The 20,316-nt window shown below is 37.2% G+C and overlaps 2 protein-coding genes across 3 annotated transcripts in view; one reads left to right on the top strand and one right to left on the bottom strand.

Annotated features, from left to right (window-relative positions):
- Positions 1–11,529: 11,529 nt before the first annotated feature.
- LOC124157653 (peroxiredoxin-5, mitochondrial) lies at positions 11,530–13,238 on the top strand. The gene is made up of 4 exons (XM_046532574.1): positions 11,530–11,686; positions 11,854–11,988; positions 12,072–12,203; positions 12,896–13,238. The coding sequence occupies exons 1-4, from the start codon at positions 11,585–11,587 to the stop codon at positions 13,091–13,093; spliced, it is 567 nt and encodes a 188-aa protein (XP_046388530.1). The 5' UTR covers positions 11,530–11,584; the 3' UTR covers positions 13,094–13,238.
- A 2,036-nt stretch (positions 13,239–15,274) lies between these two features.
- Positions 15,275–20,316, bottom strand: part of LOC124157652 (bromodomain-containing protein 4) — a 577,672-nt gene continuing 572,630 nt past the window's right edge. For both annotated transcript variants that reach the window (XM_046532573.1, XM_046532572.1), the window contains exon 7: positions 15,275–19,187. In XM_046532573.1, coding sequence (XP_046388529.1) covers positions 18,768–19,187 — 420 coding nt within the window. In that variant the 3' untranslated portion in view covers positions 15,275–18,767. The remainder of the gene's footprint in view (positions 19,188–20,316) is intronic.

Consider the following 20,316-nt stretch of genomic DNA (forward strand, 5'->3'; position numbering starts at 1 on the left):
GACTTCTTCTTCTACATCTTCTTGGTGTTCTTTTCTTCTTTCTTCATTGCTGCTGCTGCTGGTGATGATGACAAGTCTCTGTAAGGATTTCGCATGCTGACGACCCCAAGGACCTTGCCGACCTTGCTACCGTGACCGACACCCGCCCTTTGCGGACATATCCTGATCGATGACATTCCAAGGCTCATTTGGTTGTACTCCATGTTTTCAGGTAAGAGATAGTTGGTAGGGTTTCCCACTTCCATTCCAACAGTGTTTTTTTACGTGACACCATCACATGGACTACCTTTCGTCTGGCTCCTACCCTTCAACCTATCTGGCATGGGTGGCCCTACCAGGAATAATTTAGAATTAATCCCGCCAGTCATAGGGGTCATAGGAATGCGCAAGCCTTTCCACTGCGACAAGGTTGTAGCCCAAGGGAAAGGGGTTTATCATGAAATATCAGTCATCCAGGGAATTTCATGGAATAGAATGAGTGCAGAGCAGTCTATTTATGGAGGGAAAAAATTAAACAAAGTTCGTAGCTCAGATCATAATAACAATTTATGCAGTAAACATTTTTCCCCCAATTTTACAGGGACAAACATTTTCCACAAGTAATTCACTAATTCAGCTCTTTCCACTGTGTCATTGACAATTTTGACATTATAGACAACATATCCTTTGAGAAAAAATTTATCAAGCATCCACAGTTTCTGGTCTCCCTCTCTAATGCTCAGCGAAGTTCCAATTATGGTAAATGGCAATTTCAAATTGCTTTGTGACAAAGAATTTCATGGAATAGTACATGTGCAGACTGGACTATTTTAGTTGGGAAAAATAAACCAAAGTAGCATCTAAAAAAATAAAAATACCTTTTACACTCCTGGACAACCCATTGCTGCAAATCAATATAGGTTAAGAATCACCACCTACAAAAAAATACCTAATTAATTCAAAATATACAAAATTCTGAAGCTTAAAAATAGTACACTTATGGAGAAAATTAGCAAACTGTTGCCACTTGTAAAAAACTGAACTCCATTCATGAAAGTAATGAAATTTGACTTTCTGCTGTTGGTATCTGGATGTTAGTTATTATGTAGTTTCATTCTGTTACTATAAAAATCTGTCCTCCAGCAAAGTGGTTATTTCTGCATTCCTGTTTGAAGCGATCCATCAGCCATGTGGAGACAACAGCAAATTTATGGAGATGACCTTAGTTTACTTGGCGGTGTGATGGGAGGCAAGCAAAGTTACAATTTCAAGAACCTGGGGGCCCTCAGCCAGAAAAGTTGGATGGAGCAAGCCATTTACGCCAATTGCATGTAGATATTCAGACAGCAATAGAATTTCTCCTCCAGTTTAGGCTGCTAAAATTGATTATTTTTGTCTACAGAGTGTATGTCCGTAATTTGTTTTTCAATACCTACCCTTGTGCCTAAGCCTCTATGAGTCGACATAATTTTTTATCAAGCTCTGAACAGGAATCACAGATTAAGGTCACATTGTCAGGGGCTTCAGTGAAGTTTGAATTTCACCTGTGGTATTTGTCCCTAAATGAATCTGATTTATCTTGTGTGCTGATGAAGTTCCTTCAAAACAAAACCCAAGTAGCAAAATCTTACGTAAAAATTATTTTAAAATATATTGCGAGAACATTTCGAAATGACTTTAACATAATTTTTAAACATATTAGCTCTCTCCGTTTCAACATTACAAATATTTTTTTATTATTTCAAAATGATTTTAACGTAAGTTTAAAATATATCTAACTCTTGAAGGAGCTATGAATTATACTTTTTTAAATTGTTTTAAAGTACTCCGTAACTTATTCAGCCTCCTATAAAAGTGATTATGTAATTGTGATGTTACATTGACATAAGTTAACACGTTTGAAATTACTAACTGCACCAGAAACAGTAAAAAAAAATTTTCCCCCCCAAATAATTATCCTACCCCAATGAAAGTTAAGCATGTGTGATTATTTCCAATGAAGTAGTTCAAGCATCGTGAGAATTAAGGAATCTCCTTATCTGCGTGCTTTTACTGAATGCCCACCATTACCTGAGATGTTTAAGTCAGTTGTTCTCGCTGAAATTTTGAGACATTTATAAACCGAAAGTCAGGTCTTATCTGTTTTTAGTATGCAATAAAGCACATATTGAGAGTGTTTTCAGGAGTTGCTTGATTGCATTTTCGGATTATTCAATGTCCATTTTTCAATGACATCCTTCATTTTGCAATTTTTTTTTGCAAATTCATTATTTTAAATTTCTAGAAATCTTATGGAAAACTGCCAAAAAATACTGTTTTGTGGATATCAAGAAGTCCTAAAAAAGGCGAAATTCGAACTCACTTTTGAAAAAAGGGATTCATTTTTGGTAGAAAAAGTCTCCAAAATCATCTCTATTACTTGTTTTACGTATAACTACTTGTCAGTTATTCACATTCACCTCAAAGGAATGAGAATTTTTATACTGTTTTATTTTATCACATTGGTATGAATAAGATTATATGTATCAATGAAAATATACATGAGTGTTTAAAAATGATTTCAAAATAATTACCTAATTATTTCAGAATTATGTTAAAATGATTTCAAAATTATGATAAAATGATTTCAAAATTATGTTGAAAATGATTTCAACATTCTGTTAAAATGATCAGAAAATATTTATCGAATTATTTCAAAATGTGTGTAAAATAATTTTGAAATTGTTTTAAAATAATGTTCACATAATTACTTTTCTGTGAAATTAAAAAAGGAACATTTTATGCAAAAAATAAGCTATTACTTCCTACATATGTATATATATATATATATATATACATTTCAAATTCACATTCACACAGGTCGCCACAGGCGAATATACAATCATAATAACACATAATAGAAATTGAAAGAAAGAGATAGAAACATAAATGCAAGACGATGACACACTGTGGCGTGGAGATGGAATGAAGGCTGTGTGTGTGATTGTGACCATCTTTAATTCCATTTCTTCTTCTGTCCGCGTTGAATTCTTCGTTCGTGGCGGGACCTACGCCCAGAGCCATCTCTTGGCCAAATGATAGGGCTAGACCTCGGGGGATTTGGTGTATAAACCCCCGCCGAAAACACTGGAGATTAGATTAGCCTGGATAGCTCGGTGGTCTGAGCATCTGCCCGGAAAGCAGAAGGTCCGTGGTTCGATTCCCGGTTCAGGTGAACTTTTTTCCATGTGTTTTCGGCCTTCATTCCATCTCCACGCCACAGTGTGTCATCGTCTTGCATTTATGTTTCTATCTCTTTCTTTCAATTTCTATTATGTGTTATTATGATTATATATATATATATATATATAACTGTCAACAAAATGGGATCAAATGGTACAAGACTTAAAAAGACCAACAACTAATACATAATTTTAAAATTATTTGAAAATCTTGAAAAAGTCATGAATTTAGCCATCTTATGATATTTTGAATTTAAAATTATTTGAAATAATTTTAAAACCATTTTTCACTATTCTTTTGCAACTTGGGAAACCAGGTATGATCGCAGAACTTTGGGAAATAAACTGGAGATAAAAGAAATAAAAAGTATAAACTGAGTCTGCATCGTACTTGATTCAGTTCTCCAGGTAAAGCTAAAGAATTTTGCTGCAAAACAATCAAGAATTTTTCTCCACAACTGGAATTTCACCAAGCTATATAAATAGACACCCCCAAGCATTGGAGGCTAGAAAAGGAATTTGTCTAAGGACATCATGATGTCAAATTCAAAAATTGTAAATGATCGAGAGGAAAGAGCGGATTTGCAGAAAATGTTTTCCTCTGTAAAAAAGGTGACGCATTTTTATTGCCTAAATTGTTATTATGCTCCTCAGGGGTGCAGCTAGGAATTAAGGCTAGGGGAGGTTTTACGCACAACTAATACTTGGGGATCTGGTCCTGCAAGGGTAAGCAGGAAGTGCGGGGGCCCTCCCCCATAAAACTTTTAAGATAAATGGTTCAAAATGGTGAGTTTTATGGCTGTGTAAATAGTTTGAAGTTTTGTTTGTGAGTTATCCATCCCCCAAATATTACATAGTTACAAAATTTATCAAATTAAAATATTTTAATAAAAAAAAATTTCTGACCTCTGGGTTTATTGTCCCCCAAGCCTCCCCCCACTTGCTGCACCACTGATGCTCTGAGCTATGAACTTTGTTTAATTTTTCGCTCCTTAAATAGACTATTATACACATTTTATTCTATGAAATTCTCTCTGTGAACTATATATATAAAATATACTGACCCCTGACAGAGCAACATTGCTCTCATTTCTATGGTAAACTAGATTAAACATTCATGTGTGACCTTTTCCCATGGTCTGATCAGGTTGACCTGGGTATTTTTCTCTCTTGCTGGAGCACCAATTTAGAAATACCTGCCTAAAAAATTTGACTTTTATTTTTTCGGGACACTCCATAGTGACCCATCCATGGCTCATATTACAGCAAACATGATAGGTGCTTAATTTAATTACTAAGCATTTTTTTCTAGAAACTGGCCTTGCCCTTGATATTTCTCAACTAGGGTAGGATTTTGAATGCCGGGTGATTTGCACTCTAAAGACTAAATTCTTATCAGAAGAGTAATGTATGTAGACAAATGTAAATGTGGAAGAACTTATAGTGGGCAAACGAGACTATGTTTAAAGAAAAATCAAGGAACACAAAACATAAGCTAGAAATAGAAATATGCTGTCATTATTTGTCAAAATCACTGTAGGCATAGACCATTTTTGTGATTTCAAACCAGAAATTTTACACTCGAAGTATCAGAACAACTGGAAATTCTCGTAAGAGTTGAAAGAAAAGAAAAATTGCTAACAAATTTCTGTTCACTTGTAATTTCCCCAATTGAACATTCCTCTGAACCTCTCTTCAACACCCCCATTTTCACCCACTATTACCCCTTTTAAACCTCATAGCCTGATACGTGGCAATCTGTTAAGCGTGATATGAAAATTTTCAGTGATACATACTGAAGTTTCCCTCTCTATTCCAACCCTATGCCAGTGCATCACCAGGTCATTAAGACCTTGAACATTCCATTCCCACCCAAACCCTACCCCCAGTATCATTATCTCTCCCACACCTCAATCTCCAGGATATTCCACCTACCCAGTGGTGGCGGCACCAAATAAGACGGACAAATTTCAGTGTCGAAGTCCAAAAGTTAAACTTCATTTTACATAAAATGAAAATAAATTGTATACAGTTATAGGCATATGAAAAACTACTCTGTTCAGTTTTGAAACAATATTGTATTGTCCCAATTAACTCAGTAAAATAAAACAAATACATACAATCAAAGTGGATTTTATGACAACGAATGTCCACCCATTTTATAATCTGGCCAACCCATGTGACACATGCTGGAGCCACAGTTGACTCCACCCTCAGTTTGTGTTAACTGTATTTTCTCATGCACCATACACATGTATTCTTGGTTTATGGGGGCGTTATAAATGGAGTGCTGGAGTATAAATGGAGTACAGGAGGTTGCACAGTCCACACAAGAATATCCATTTTTTAAGGTAGGTCTGGGAGGTATATAAAGGTGATAAAATCAATAAGCTCCAGTCCACCAATTACGTAGTTTAATTAACATTTCCCTGCCGATTGCATGCAGCAGCACTTTAAGGTGGCCCACTTACCACAGTCGCAGTCATCACAGTTTGTCTCATGAGCATGATGTACAAGCAAGTTGCTGAAGTGGGTGGCAACCAATTGTAAAAGCAAGGTCGTCATTCCTTAGGAAACAGTAGAATACTGTACCATTATGTAAATGTGAATGATATCATTTTTCCATTTAATAATACACGTTATCTTTATATTGGGAACAATTTTTTTCAAAATTATTATTTTCCTAAATTTACTGCACAAAGCATCTTAAATGAGGCTGCATGGTGTATCAGAAGAAACAGTATATGTATATTCTTAGTGTTTCGTCCTTAGTCTATACAATGTTTTCAAAACATTTCCCAACCAATGGAGAGATGCCACACATGCCCAAGGATGATATTTTATTCGCTCTTTTGTCATACGTGATTCCAGGGTCAGGACATGAAGATTGAAATTTGAACACCATAATGCCAGATGCTCTTAATCAAGGTACTTGATGCCAAATTAATGACCACTTAATTAGAAGTAAATAAATTATGAAATTTCCATTTAATATCTTTCATTCAGTGCATCAAAATATGGTCCATGAAAAAGTGAACTCTTAATACCCTTATACATAATTAGTGTGAAAAGGGAACAAATATACTTAATGTTACTGCATTGCCCAGCGACATATTAAACAAAATTATCAAAACCTCATCATGGAGTGGTCATGAGTGAACAGACGAGAGTATTCACACGGTAAACCAATGTCTTCATTGAATAAGAGTTTTAATAAGTGGATTAACTATCTACCGTTTAACATTCATGCACATTAGTGCTAAATTTTTTGCCGCAATGAGGTCTAAAAATAATATGCCACCAGAGACGAATCTGTATTTTTAATGAAAGCATCACTCCTTTGTCTGGATACATTTATGAACCCAAGTAACTATGTAAGCGATTTTACCTGAATATGACAGCAATATCAAAACCTGGGTCGTTGAAATAAAATTGAGTTTAATATGACAATAAAGGAATAAAACTTTGCAAGGTTCACTATTATATTAATATGGGCACAACCCGGGTTTCGTAACGTAGTTACATCTTCACATGCAGAAATTTCCATGATTGTTGGTGCATTTCTAGACATAAAACGGAATTTCTTGGGTGGGTTCCATAAAGTACAGAATATTTGAGATATCTTACCTCTAAGGAAATGGGGAATCTTATAATGACACTTGTTGGGGAGTGTGAATGCTTTGGACAAAAAAGTATGGTAGTCATAAAATTCCAGATCAAAACTTATCTGATGTATAAAATTGGTTGTAACTTCATTATGATCAAACTTTGGGAAATGAAGACAAAAGAGTCTTTGTTCTTCTTTCAGTAACTAACAAGACTCAAGACATATCCTGTTAGATACTGCTCCTATTTTTAGTGGGCCATACTGTTTTTGCTTGGCCCTTTGATGCAGCCTTTTAAAGAGCAGCAGAGAAATTATAGTTCCAAATTTTCTACTTAAAGAATATTTATGCCATTTATATTTCCTTAATCATAGTAATTGGTACATACTGGATTGTATGAGTAAATATCTCTTACAATTATCTGGAAACTATCACAAAAGACATAATAGTGTCTATCCTAGACCTAGCTCTACCTCAATGTTAACTCTAGTATAGTAAAACTTCTCACTTAGGATAGTAAGGGAAGCATGTGATACCCATTTTAAAAGCACAAGTACAAGGCTGAACTTAAAAATAAGGTTTCTTAAGTCGTTGCGTCACCGCATGAAGCGCTAGGTGCAATCTGGCAACACCACCATGTTCCTTGGTTACTTCACTACCACTCTCCACCCCCGCGAAGCATTGTTGACCGCTCATTGTTGGTGTAGCAACCATCTCCATGGAGTTTACCCTCACGTCTCAATCCAGATGTGAAATCTGGTCTGTTATATGATTTTTGATTAGGAAAAAAGTGGCACTTATCAACATTTTTCGCCAATTTGTTGAAGTTTACGGTGAAAAATGCATGGATGTTAAAAACGTTCGTAAGTGGTGCCACAAGTTCCTTTCCGATTGCGCAAACGGCCACTGCCAGGTAGGTACCCAAACAGCTCCCCAAAAACCACTAGAGACAGCACAGAATGTGCAGAAGAAGTTGTGTGCCATTTTAAAGAGGCAGGATATGATTTTTTGAACTCTTATAACATAATGATTTCCTCATGTTGTTTGCCCTAAAGGTACACCTAGGATGGATGAAATTCCCGACAGACAATGAGGTGAAAGAGGAGGTGCCTATCTTCACAACATGGATGGAATCAGGTGTGACAGCAGGATTCAAAAGTTAACCGTGAGGAAAGTCGTCGAGTGCCAGGATGACTACATCGAAAAATAGCTGAAACCATGACCTTTCGAATGGTGTATCCAACAATGTAAATAAATGTCACATTCAATTACAAAAAAATTGTAGACCTTACTTTAAAGTTTACCCTCATAGACCACCCTCATAGACTGAGACCACAGGAGTGGCTAGCTTTGTTTTTAGTCATGGTCATGATTTGTGTTGGTGTGAATTACAATAATTGGTTGCTTTACATAAATGAAATTAAATTTAAGAGCCCATATCACACGAATTTATATCACACGAAAAACAACAAAAAATTGCCTTTAATACACTTTTGAAGAAGTTTACTGGGATAGCTTAGGCTCTTTGAGTTCGTACCTTCGCACCCAATAGTGCAAAATTTTCAGATTGAGCGTTACATATGCATATAAGGAAACAATTTCATACTAAATTATGTTGGTGGAGCATAAAAGAAAAGTCTTTGTATGTTCACAATTTACAGAGAAATGGGCAAACTGATAACTTCAAGGAAATGAAGTGAATGCGCACATAATACAAACAATCTCACCATTTTCACTTACACTGTCTAGAATTGGAGCATAATCCTCAGAAGGCCACAGTAATCACTTCTGTAAAAATTAAGACACGTTTGCTTGGTAAAAATTTCTCCTCTTCATTACAAATTTGAGAATTTTCCAGATAGATGAAGTAAAAAATCAAAAGATACAAAAAATGCATTCATTTCCATTAATAATATCCACAACTCCTTCCCGAAAGGAAAAAAATAACAAAATATTAAGGATTAGACTCTCTCCTCCCAATAAGTATGATGGTGGATCTCTTTGACACTCAGGATAATGGGCAACCCTTACCAGGGGCGCAGCTAAAAATTAAGGCTAGGAGGGGTTTTAGGTGAAACTAATACGTTGGTGTCTGGGGGTATGGCATACCTGTCAGGGTAAGCGGGAGGTGCGGGGGCCCTCCCAGAGAAAAATTTGGATAAATAGTGAGTTTGACGACTTTCTGAGGGATATTTTATAAATCCTTGCAAAATTCTATAAGTAATGTTAATGCAACTAAGTAAAATGGGTTTAACTTAAACAAATTCTGAGCTCTGGGGGGGGGGGTTATCCCCCAAAAAACCACTGACCCTTACATTTTGATGACCCTATCTGCTACCATTACCCGCAATATCAGACAAGGTTATTAAAATTTAGGGAGTAGCTACAACACTAATCCAGTTAGAAATCAGACATTTCAATCAGCAAATGAAAATTGCTAGACAGGCTAATGGTTTGCAGACATTCATTGATTCCAGTATTTCAGATGAGTAGTCTACCAATACCCTCAAAGGATAGATTAATGACAATGCCAAATCCTACCAAAAGCAAGCCTACTATGTCCATTTATGAGGAAAAACACAATCTCAATATCCTTCATGTGAAGACATCAGTTGGAGAAATCTGGTGAAAGTGTTAAGAACTAGCAATAAATGTAAGTGAAAGCCCTAAGGATGAAATCCATAATTGTTAATAACTGAAGACAATGAAGATTGAGCACCTTCACACCTTTTATGTAGCACTACAACACCACTGTTTCGCTCATGCTAATATCCAGGGACAGTACCGCATAATATCGATGTGCTTGACAGTCAGAATAACTAAACTAGGTTGCTGTTCGAGGGAATTCTAAATGGGTTTGAACAGAATTTCAGATTTGATGTAACTGGTTTCATTTAATGTCGTCTCGGTTCTCATCCCCTAACAGGAAGAGGGTGGGGCGCAGCTAGGAATTAAGGCTGGGAGGGGTGTGTGGGGATACGGAATACTCACCAGGATAAGTGGTAGGTGCGAGATTAATAAATTGCAGAATTTTAAGATAAATGGTGAGTTTTACAGCTTTCTGAGGGATATTTTATTAATCCTAACACTATTCTATTAGTAATATCAATGCAATTATATAAAATGGATTAAACTTAAAATTTTCTCAAAGCTCTGGGGCGGTTTATCCCCCATGCCCCCCCTCACTGCACCACTGGGAAGAGGAACTGAAGGAAATGGGAGTGTCCTTAGAAGACTAGGACAGTATTTCCTACGAGACAACTGGGAATATTCCAAACAATATCCTGCATTAAGGGGCGTTTACACTGAGTAACATGCTTTATAAAAAAGTTTAACATGCTACATTTTTCCGTAACACAATTTTACATGAAACAGAGATTTGTAACTTTTTCGTAAAAAATATTATATGTAACTTGTTTATATAACATGTTACTCAGCATAAACGCACCTTTAGCGAAACGCTGATACGGTGGGGAGTTAAGGGGTAGAATGTGAGAATTCGACAGCGGATATCAAAGAGATGTGGGGAATTTTATCTTGCGCAACCCTTTACTATGTCGAAGATAGCACTATCTCTATGGGTGAATGCCAATGGCAATCGTAGAAAAGATTAGTGACCGTTCCGTTTATGCAATGGAAACGGCTACAATGTGAGCATTGATTGGTATTTTCTTTTTCTAGGTGATAAGATAATTACTATCGGTTAATTTGGGGATATAACGTACTACAGTGCGGTTTCGATCGTAAATTACTTTCTGGTATTCCTCAAAATACCATAGCTAGTTTCAAGGCCATCTAGTCACATACCCACATGAGATACAATTAAAAAATGTAGAAATTACTTTCTATACCGTTTTTTTTTTACGAACGAGTGACATGAATAGGCGATCAGGGAAATCCGGAGCTAAAACTATTTAGGTACGCGTGGTCGGGTGCGTGCAACAGTTCCCAACATAAAATCCCAAGGACCAGATTTTCATCCAACATCAATTAAACCAACCCGGCCCATCGATTTCGGGACGAGAAATTTGCTTCAGATTTCTCGTCCTGTCGTCAAACAATATATGAGTAGGGACCAAAGTTAAGAATAAACATACAGCGATCTCAACGAGGTGTTTTAGACTCCCAATGAACCTCTCCACCATGTGACAATAGCTCTAAAAATTGAGCCCGGAAAAGATTAGGAAAACTTGGACCTTGAACCACTGTTCCTTACCCAAGCGGAAAAATAAATTATGTAGATTATGTCACAATGTCACAATCGCGCCGATTTCGTCCTTGAGAACGTTTAGGAATCAATTATAGCAAAGAATCGCTATTATTAATTTAGAGAAACTGCCGGTGCGCCACCATCGGAAATAACACAAACTAATCAGCTATCGAATGTAATTTACCGTAAAAGCATGTAAGTCAGATAATACGTATAAAGAAAGACAAAAGATTCAAAATTAAGTATATAAAATATGAAATCAATGTCAACTCTATTATTATAACTACTTATCTTTCTCTGCTGGAGATTTGCATATCATCGATTTTTTTCAGAATAACGATTTCTCCTTAATTTACACGATTTACACTTTAATGGAAAATAATCGCCACAAGCGAATTATTTTTAAAGAATTTTAAAATCATAAAGTGAAAAATAATGAATGAAATACATCCATATTCCTTCGAATTGAAAAGGCTTCGTAAATCGAACACCTTAGCGCTTTAGTAGCACAGACGATATTGAGTTTACTCTCCTATCTTGTAATTTCAACCAGCTGCCGCGAGCCAACCATGTTTCATCTGCGTACATTCTCTCTCAGATCATTGAAGGCCAGTCCGGCGGTACTAAGTAAATCTATACATTCCACACAATCCAGCAATATGCCCATCAAGGTGAATATATTGATTTTGTATTTGATTCGGCTCATTATTTCTCATTAGAGCTTAGTGATATTCGTATCTCATAACTACCGGCTTTTCCCTTGTGGTTTTTCATAATCTTGACAGTGTCTATTATCAAAATTATGATCATTCGCATTCTGATTTATCTAACTCTTCAGGTTGGAGACAAGATTCCCAGTGTAGATCTCTTTGAGTCTACTCCTGCCACCAAGGTTAACATTGCGGAATTGAGCTCTAAGGGGAAGGTAGTTCTATTTGCTGTTCCCGGTGCTTTTACACCAGGATGCTCTAAGGTAAGGGATAACGGTTATTCATCAATGATAAATACAGAGTTTACCTGGAATGTAAATCTTAATTTCTCCATCTTCGGTTACAGACTCATCTTCCAGGGTATGTCGAGAAGGCGGACGACATTAAGAGTAAGGGCGTCAGTGAAATTGTTTGCGTCTCCGTTAATGACCCTTTTGTTATGGACGCATGGGGAAAGGCTCATAACGCAACTGGAAAGGTAAGATAATCGGTTGCTGTTTATGCATTTCGTTTCTTTTCTGCTTAAATTACATGAGCTGATTAATACAAGCCAATAATGCGCCAAATTAAGGCATGTTTACGCGGTGCATTAACCAGTAATAGTTAATATCTAAATGTATGAACGCGTGAACGAACGAAAAAATTTACGATACAACCACCCAACTTGTGCGAATGTGTGTACAGAAAATTGTTACCTGTTCGAATTTGGTTTGTTCGTACATTTTCCGTTCCGGTCTACTAAAATCGTTCATGCATTTTGACATGAACTCGTACGGGTTTATGTGCTGTGCAACCAGGCCTGTGGAAATGACTTTCATGACTACTAAATGACTGTTGTGACCATTGAAGCTAACTCTTGTTTCATGTTTTTTCTTAACCACGCTCATGGCATGCCTCTTTCCTCATATCATTCGAGCCCGTAACATATTCATTTTATAGACGCACTATGGAGGGTCAGTGGTAATTAATTTATTATGTTCTCGAATTGAATTTACTATTTTCAATAGTGTCGTATTTATTTTTGGAACGGTATACTTTTCAAGTTGAAATTAATATCAATACTTTGGCTTGACCTGAAGGGTGTTTAGTGGGGATGATCGTTGAAGCCTCTTGGCTTAATTATTGTTGTTCTTAGAAATCAATTGTTTCTTTTTCTCTGTCAATTTGCAGTTGAGGCTGCTGGCTGATCCAAGTGCTGCATTCACAAAGGCTCTTGAGCTGGAGACAGACATTCCTCCCTTGGGTGGAATTCGATCCAAGCGATACTCCATGCTCATCGAAAATGGAGTTGTTAAATCTCTCGATGTGGAACCTGATGGTACTGGTCTGAGTTGCTCTCTTGCCCAGAAAATGGTGGAGCATTTGTAATCAGTGTTGATGCTCTACGGTATAGCTTAAGCACATATCTCAAGAGTGAGCCAAGTATGCTGATACCTTTGGAATAGGGAAATACACTTTCTAGTTCCTTTTTGTTGTATTTTTTTTTATCAATAAATAATAACCTGTGTATTTACTATACCTTTTTTTTTTACGTAATGCATTATTGGTTCCCAATGGGTGATGAGAATAAAAATTATATCGTCAGTTTGCTGGGGCCTGAAACGTTTACATAGGCTACCTACATTGCTTGCATTTTGCTAGTAGTTGAATCTGTTGTACACGTCTTATAGGGGACAATGGGATTTGATTTAAAATTTTGCTGATGATTAAGGGGTGAAACATCAAATCCTAATTTCCGAGAGAAAGGAATGTCATGCACGCTGTGCTAGTGAGGTTTGAAGCTGTGCACTTAAAATTCATTGTTTCTCCTCATACTAACATGGTGATAAATAATCCAGAAGTTTCTTGGACAACTGATGTATGATAATTGCTCTCAAAGGGTGTTCCTTAATAGACTAGACATGGTTTTTTTCTACTGTTAGGTAAGTATTTCAGTTAATCAATGCTCTACGATATTAACCTTTTGGCTGGTGGAGTACATGATTTTAGCTACCGGCCTGTGCGGGAGAGAATCAAGAAATATTTTTCCCTGTAGTCTAATCGAGTATCTTGCAAGGAGTGAAACCTTAAGATCCGGGGAAATCTTTCTTTCATACCAATGGATGCGTCTACATTTGGGCACTTATCATTAACAGCATGGAGCAGGAAGGAAACAATTCTAAATGGGCAGTACGATAGGAAATGCTGGGAGGCACCCCCTGCTGTGTCGATTGGCCGAGGAGAGTTGAGCTGCATTAGCGATCCCTACCGTGGGGGAAAGTGTACTTGGGCTTCTCTGGGGCAGCAATAAAAATTTTGGGAAACTGCCATAGGTAGTCGAGCAACGCTCAAACATTTAACAAGGCTTTTCCTGTGGTCAGGGTACGAAACGTTCCCACAGACTAAGGGTTAATCAATTTCAGAGGGCTGATTAGGAAGAAAATTCTGTAGTATATTGAATCTGTCAAACATGTAGCTTTGGGGACTTCAGTGCTCCTATAATATTTTTCCCTAGGAGACCATTGGACCAAGAGAAGCTATTCTCTGATATTTCATTTTTTTAATTAAGTTACAATTCATAATGTTTACCAAAAACCAAGAATTTAAGTTTCAGCATTACTACATAGCTGGTTAATGGAGTGTGTAAGCAAAATATGCTGTAGTCGATGGGGAATGACATGGATGGTTCACTGATGCATGGGAATCGACAACAAAATGCCAGTATAGGCAACCCACATATCACAGAAGCTATGTAATTTCTGGCTGTGTGCCTGATCTATGTTATTTCTGGACAAGGAATGAGTATGAATAGCAACAGGGCATGTGAATGCTATAATGAGTTTTATTAATGAATAAAGCCTAAAACTACTCAATATAAAATATCTGTGAAATTTGAAAAGTGTTTGCAAAATCAGCTCAAATCATATTCCAATTCCATTATAATGTACAGGTTGACTATTGCATGCTTAGTGTTCAAGTCAAAATCCCATCAGTTAACTTATTTGAAGGTATGAAATGCGATTAAAACTCAACTTGCCACGAGGACTTCTAATCAAGAGAAATATAGGCTCAACATTAGTCAGATTTTGTTAATTTTAAGATATGCCATTGTAAATTATTTACTTCTAAGAAATTTTCATTATAAGCAAGGCATCAATTCAGTATTGTTTACCAATTAGGAGTTCTATTAATCTTAATACTAAAGGTAGGATCCTGTTACAGTCAACTCTCGATTATCTGTGCTAAGGAATTTATGGTGAGCCCCGAATACTGGAAAACTACACAAAAAATCAAGAATCTGGAAATTTTACTTCATAGTATGGAAAATATTTACGGCACAAATATTTTCGTGTATATTTACATGAATTTTACTGTGAGTATCATCATTGTACCTTCATAATATTCTTCGAAAAATGTCATGTCCAAGGAGAGGAAAAATAGCCTGGATAATTGAGGGTTGACTGGAGTTATAATGCCAAGTATTGAAGCCATCACAGCTATTTCATCGTCCACAACCTTCACTGTGTAACTCCACAATATCTGCAGATGAAGGAATAAATAAAAATTAAATTGATGGATCATATGGTTTATTATGATGCTGATGTCATTACAAGCAACAAAAGAATTGATAAGCCACAGAATAATGCAAAATGTTAACTCAAGACTGAATGAACACTTCCTTGATTTGTACTTCTCTAGGCAAAACCATTTTTTTTTTCATTTCAACCAGGATGCAGTTGTACTTGCGAGGTTATTTGAATTTGCCAAAATGACATCAGAATGCCTGAATACAAAGAAATGAGCATGATGAGAGTCCAATACAATGTCTTTGGTTTCCCTACTCCTGAAGTTGCAAGGACACACACAATCTCGTGACAGAGGAAACAAAAGCAGTCACATTGAAAACATCACAGACCATCACCCTCAAAATCTTGTGAGAGCAACATTGCATGTATGCACTCAGCACAAAACATTGGGACAAAAAAATAAGAAACTCAGGGATGAACTTAAACATTAAATAAAAGTATGCATTATGGGCAGAATTAGGGAATTAATCCCAGCAATTACAAATATCCTAGAAGACTACTCAGTTCTACACCTTGGTTTTTTAAATTCTTGTGAAAATTGCAAGGAGAATGTTTACATTAATAATCACCGACAAAATGCTCAGTTAAGATCAGGATTTATAATGCTTTCTGTAAAATAAACTGATAGCCCTTTGTTTCCTCCCCTTCACCCATCCCAAGCAGCTATTAACAGAAGCAAGGCAACATATTCCAAAATACACGAATTAAAAACCTCCATCTCTCCATATTTATAACTAACTTCATCTGCAGTCAGCTTTCAAAATGTGAAAGGCATTTCATTTCCAAAAATTTGCAAGGGGGGTAAAATGAATGATTTGCACTTCCTTGACTGTGAATAGCACACAGTGTAGTTGATTAAAAAAATGACAAACCATGACCTTCCATTTAGCAATTGCTGGTAGCATCATGTTTGTTTAAAGTCCACTGAACAGGAAACAATGGTGAGGAGGCTGTTGTAAAGTTGTTGGAGTACTACAATACATTCCTAAATGTATTAAACCTTCCTTTATCTCTTGTCTAAATGGAGACTTCTAAAAGAAGATAGTTGGGCACCTTGAGCAACATACCATACCAATACATCACAGCAATCAACTTTAGAGGGGCTTGTGATAAATGACAAAGGGATATTATAATACAAATTTACACAATTTCTGACAAGTTAAATGACAGTTATCAAGGGACTAAATTAATCAATTTTGAATTCACAAACCTTAACGACTGAAATACCCTTACATAAACATCAAGAAAATGCACCAAAAATTAAGGTTCCTTTTTTAAGCTAACCGATGCTTGTTTTTTTATTATCATTCCCTCCTGGGGAAACACTTAAGGGTCCACCATTATCTATTCAATTTTAGCCTGTCGACTTGAATTCCAAGTTCTACTCTGGGAAGGTAAAAGTTACATGTTCCCACAGTTATTTCAGTAACACTCATTGGATTCTGCCTTGGATAAAGATGCATTAAACAATCCACTTGAAGTTTTTGCTTTCATAATTCAACATTAAGAAATGACACAAGTAACATTGCACTGCATTGGTGTCAATTTTTGTTTCCATAGTATTGTGGATAAAACATTTATTAATTGGGATATGCTTGTGGCAGGGACAAAGAATATACCCATGAAACAAAACTAAAACCTTTGGATCATGAAATAAAAACCATCAAGACAATGCTTCATTTTGAATTCTATCATGCTTATAGCAAAGAGGTAAGCCCAACTGGTAGAAGAAAAAGGTCTGCAATTCCAAAAATTTGGTACTCGTGGGACATGGTGTTGAGTCGTGGAAGATGTCAAACCTCGCTACCTATATCTATTCTAACTGGCACACTTTAGACAATTTTTTTTTAATAATAAAAGTCTGACCACTCAATGCCAGAATCCACAGGCAGGAAACCTAAACCTGCCTGCATGCATTAATAACTCAATGCATGCCCTTAAAAACATTTTAGGGATGGACTGGGCAAGTGAGGTATATTTGAAAAAAATGACATCAATGCCACTCTAAAGAATTGTAGAATAATATCACAGGAAATTTTGAGAAAAAGTTTCAAAATGCGAGTTTCTCTGAAGAAATTTATCTCCATCCCTGCTATGGGTACATTTCTTCGCCATGGCAAAGCAACTTTCCATCACTCATTTCTTTCATCACTTGGCAGTGATGAAATGCACTGTACTGTACATGGTACGACTCTTTTAAAAACCTCAATTAAAACTACTAGTCCCAATGAGATTACCTAAGCATCTTTTACATTTTTTCTAACGGTCTGAAGGACAGTAAAAAATGAAATTGGAATGGCAAAATATTTTATAGAACCACCCATCCAGCTAGAAACAGACCCATCCTCTTAAAAAAAATTCACAGGCATACAACAATCACACACAGTAGGCACTCTGCAAAGTACTTCGCCAGTGCATGAGCCTAACTAACATAAAACTGCAAAGTTGGGTCCCGTAGTTGATGTTCTGGAAGTAAAACCAACACATCACCAAAAGGGAAATGATCAGACCAAAACAAAAAAAATTCATAACTAACAGCCGTCGTCTCTGTTGCTAAGGGAACCCTCAACGTACATTACCTCAAATTTACTCATTTTGTAAGCAGAAGGACAACATGAAAATAGTAATCATCATCTGTTCCATCTATCAATTATTGTAATCAAAGGAAACAACAAAAATCCTTAATACGAGTCACAGAGGCTAACCGTAGCAAGCCCCACAACTCAAAGAGTCAAAACAAATGCACTTCTCTTGCAAGATATCACAATCACACCTCTAATTTACATGTCTTCATGCACACTGAAAAGTTAAAAACGTAGGAAAGCATTGCCAGGGTCACTCTGGGCAAGGCTTCTGTAGGCCCCAATGCAAAAAACAACAAATTGGTGGAAAACCAATATGCCATCATAATGCTGCCAAGCTTTTAGACCCTGCCATAGTGGCAACGTAATACATCTATGTTCACACAAATATTTACAAACGATACAGAAATTCCTCATTCAGTAATCCCTAGTCTGCAGGAAAATAACTAAACACATTCCTCCAGCATTAGGAATACATCTGACCAGTCCACATGGCTAACAGCCAATGTTTTAAATCTTCAATGGGAGGAAATTCCTCCTTTCAAACAAGAGCAACAGATGAATTGAAAACAATGATTTTGGATGAGGCAACACAGTAAAGATGAAACAGCATGAAAAATGAAAAAATTCTACAGTCCTCTTCTTCAGCCCCTTACAACATCATAAACAATATGCATCTTAATGTGAGGAACACCTTTTCAAATGCCTCTCGGTCCGAAAGCGCTGCTTGTGTGCTCTTCTGAGGTGCACAACACCCCCACCCGACCAGCACTGGCACCGCATCCGATACCGTCACACCACAGATGGAGGGGAGAGCAGAGGATGGGGGGGAGAGTGCAGTGCTAACTGTTCCCGCACACCATGCATACAAGTCCCGCGATCCACCGAGTACGCTCACGTGTGCTTCACGACTATGACGCCTGGCCGGTGCTGCTGCTGGGCGTGGGTCGGCGTTTGGTGGCGTCTTGGCATCGCCATTGGGAGCACCTCGAAGTGGTGGTGGTGGGGTGGGGAGGGTGACGAGTGCGAGTTGGGTGGAGCCAGGGCCAGCACCGAAGTGGCACCCGATGCCGGCCTGTAGCACCCGAGGTCCACGGCACCCTCGTCCTCCTCCTCCTCGCTAGGGGCAGGGGGCGGGTGTCGAGAGACAGGGGGCGGTGGGGGCGGGAGGTGGCGGAGGTGTGGCGAGTAGTCTTGCGAGGGCGTTCCCAGGTGCACCTCCACCTGAATGGGTGGCGAATGGGGGGGCTGGGCAACCTGGGTCGTCAGCGCCAGGGGGGCTTCCTGAGGAGACTCTGGCCGCATTTGAACCTCCTGGAGATGATAAGAATGAGTCATTTTAGCCAACCATTACTGAATATTCTCCTCTCAGGGCTAAAACACACAAGCGTGACCATGACAGATCTTTTAAGCATGCCTTTAGACTACTACCCAACAAGTACTAGTCAGGTTTGTGTCACTGTAGGAAATGAGCACCATTCTTAGGGGTTTGCCAAATATGTTACATGAGCACCTAAGTGATTATTTAGATAATAATTAACAACTAAATTAACCACTTAAACAAATGAGAAGCTTAATGATAACTTGAGCCAAATTATTACCAGAGTACTTGAATTATTACATGAATGCTAAAATGAATACACACAATAAGTATCCAGGTAAATAGATGGTTCTCCAGTGTAAGCAATGGAATAGAAATACCTGGAATGAATACACCGGCAAGTACCACAGTACTTCATGAGTACCTAGGTCTCGATCCTGTTTGCTACAGTATTTTTTGTGTATTATTATAATACTATGAATAATCAACCTTCATTTGGGAAATTATGTATTCATTTGAGTCCATGTAATCATTTAAGCATCCAAGGAATACCTTGGTTACTCAACTAATACTGAATGATTACTTATGGTACACCCATGATGTGCCATAATAGTGTGCAGTTCTCAGGCAGCAAAAACCAGAATTTGGTACCTTTTTTAGTAAAATTTTAGGCCTGATCGGATCAGCTTCAATTTGAATGGCGAAGTATTTTAATTTTTTTAACGTTAAAACTGTCCATATCTGACATGACCATGTCTTGGTTGACTTAGATTCTGCCAATCCAACCCTGCCTAAATTTAGAAGGCCAACTTGGAAATAAATTAACTATGCACAAAAAAATTTAGCAACTTCTCTCAAAAATTATCAAAATGCATTTTATTAATAACAAAAAATATTATTAACTGGTTACAAGTACTGAGTCCATTCTTAATGTGAGACTTAGGTCTAATTATTTATTATATATAAAATTTAACATACACTTTTGTCTTCCCAAGATCCATTACCCAGGTAGAGCACAATTTCATAGCAAATTAAGCTACATATACAAAACAAACAACAGCTATTCCAATAACTACATCTGAAGTCAAGTAATAAGTCAAGACAATTACAGGACACTCCCGA

This window comes from Ischnura elegans, chromosome 4 (assembly GCF_921293095.1).
Source record: "Ischnura elegans chromosome 4, ioIscEleg1.1, whole genome shotgun sequence".
Taxonomy (NCBI): domain Eukaryota; kingdom Metazoa; phylum Arthropoda; class Insecta; order Odonata; family Coenagrionidae; genus Ischnura; species Ischnura elegans.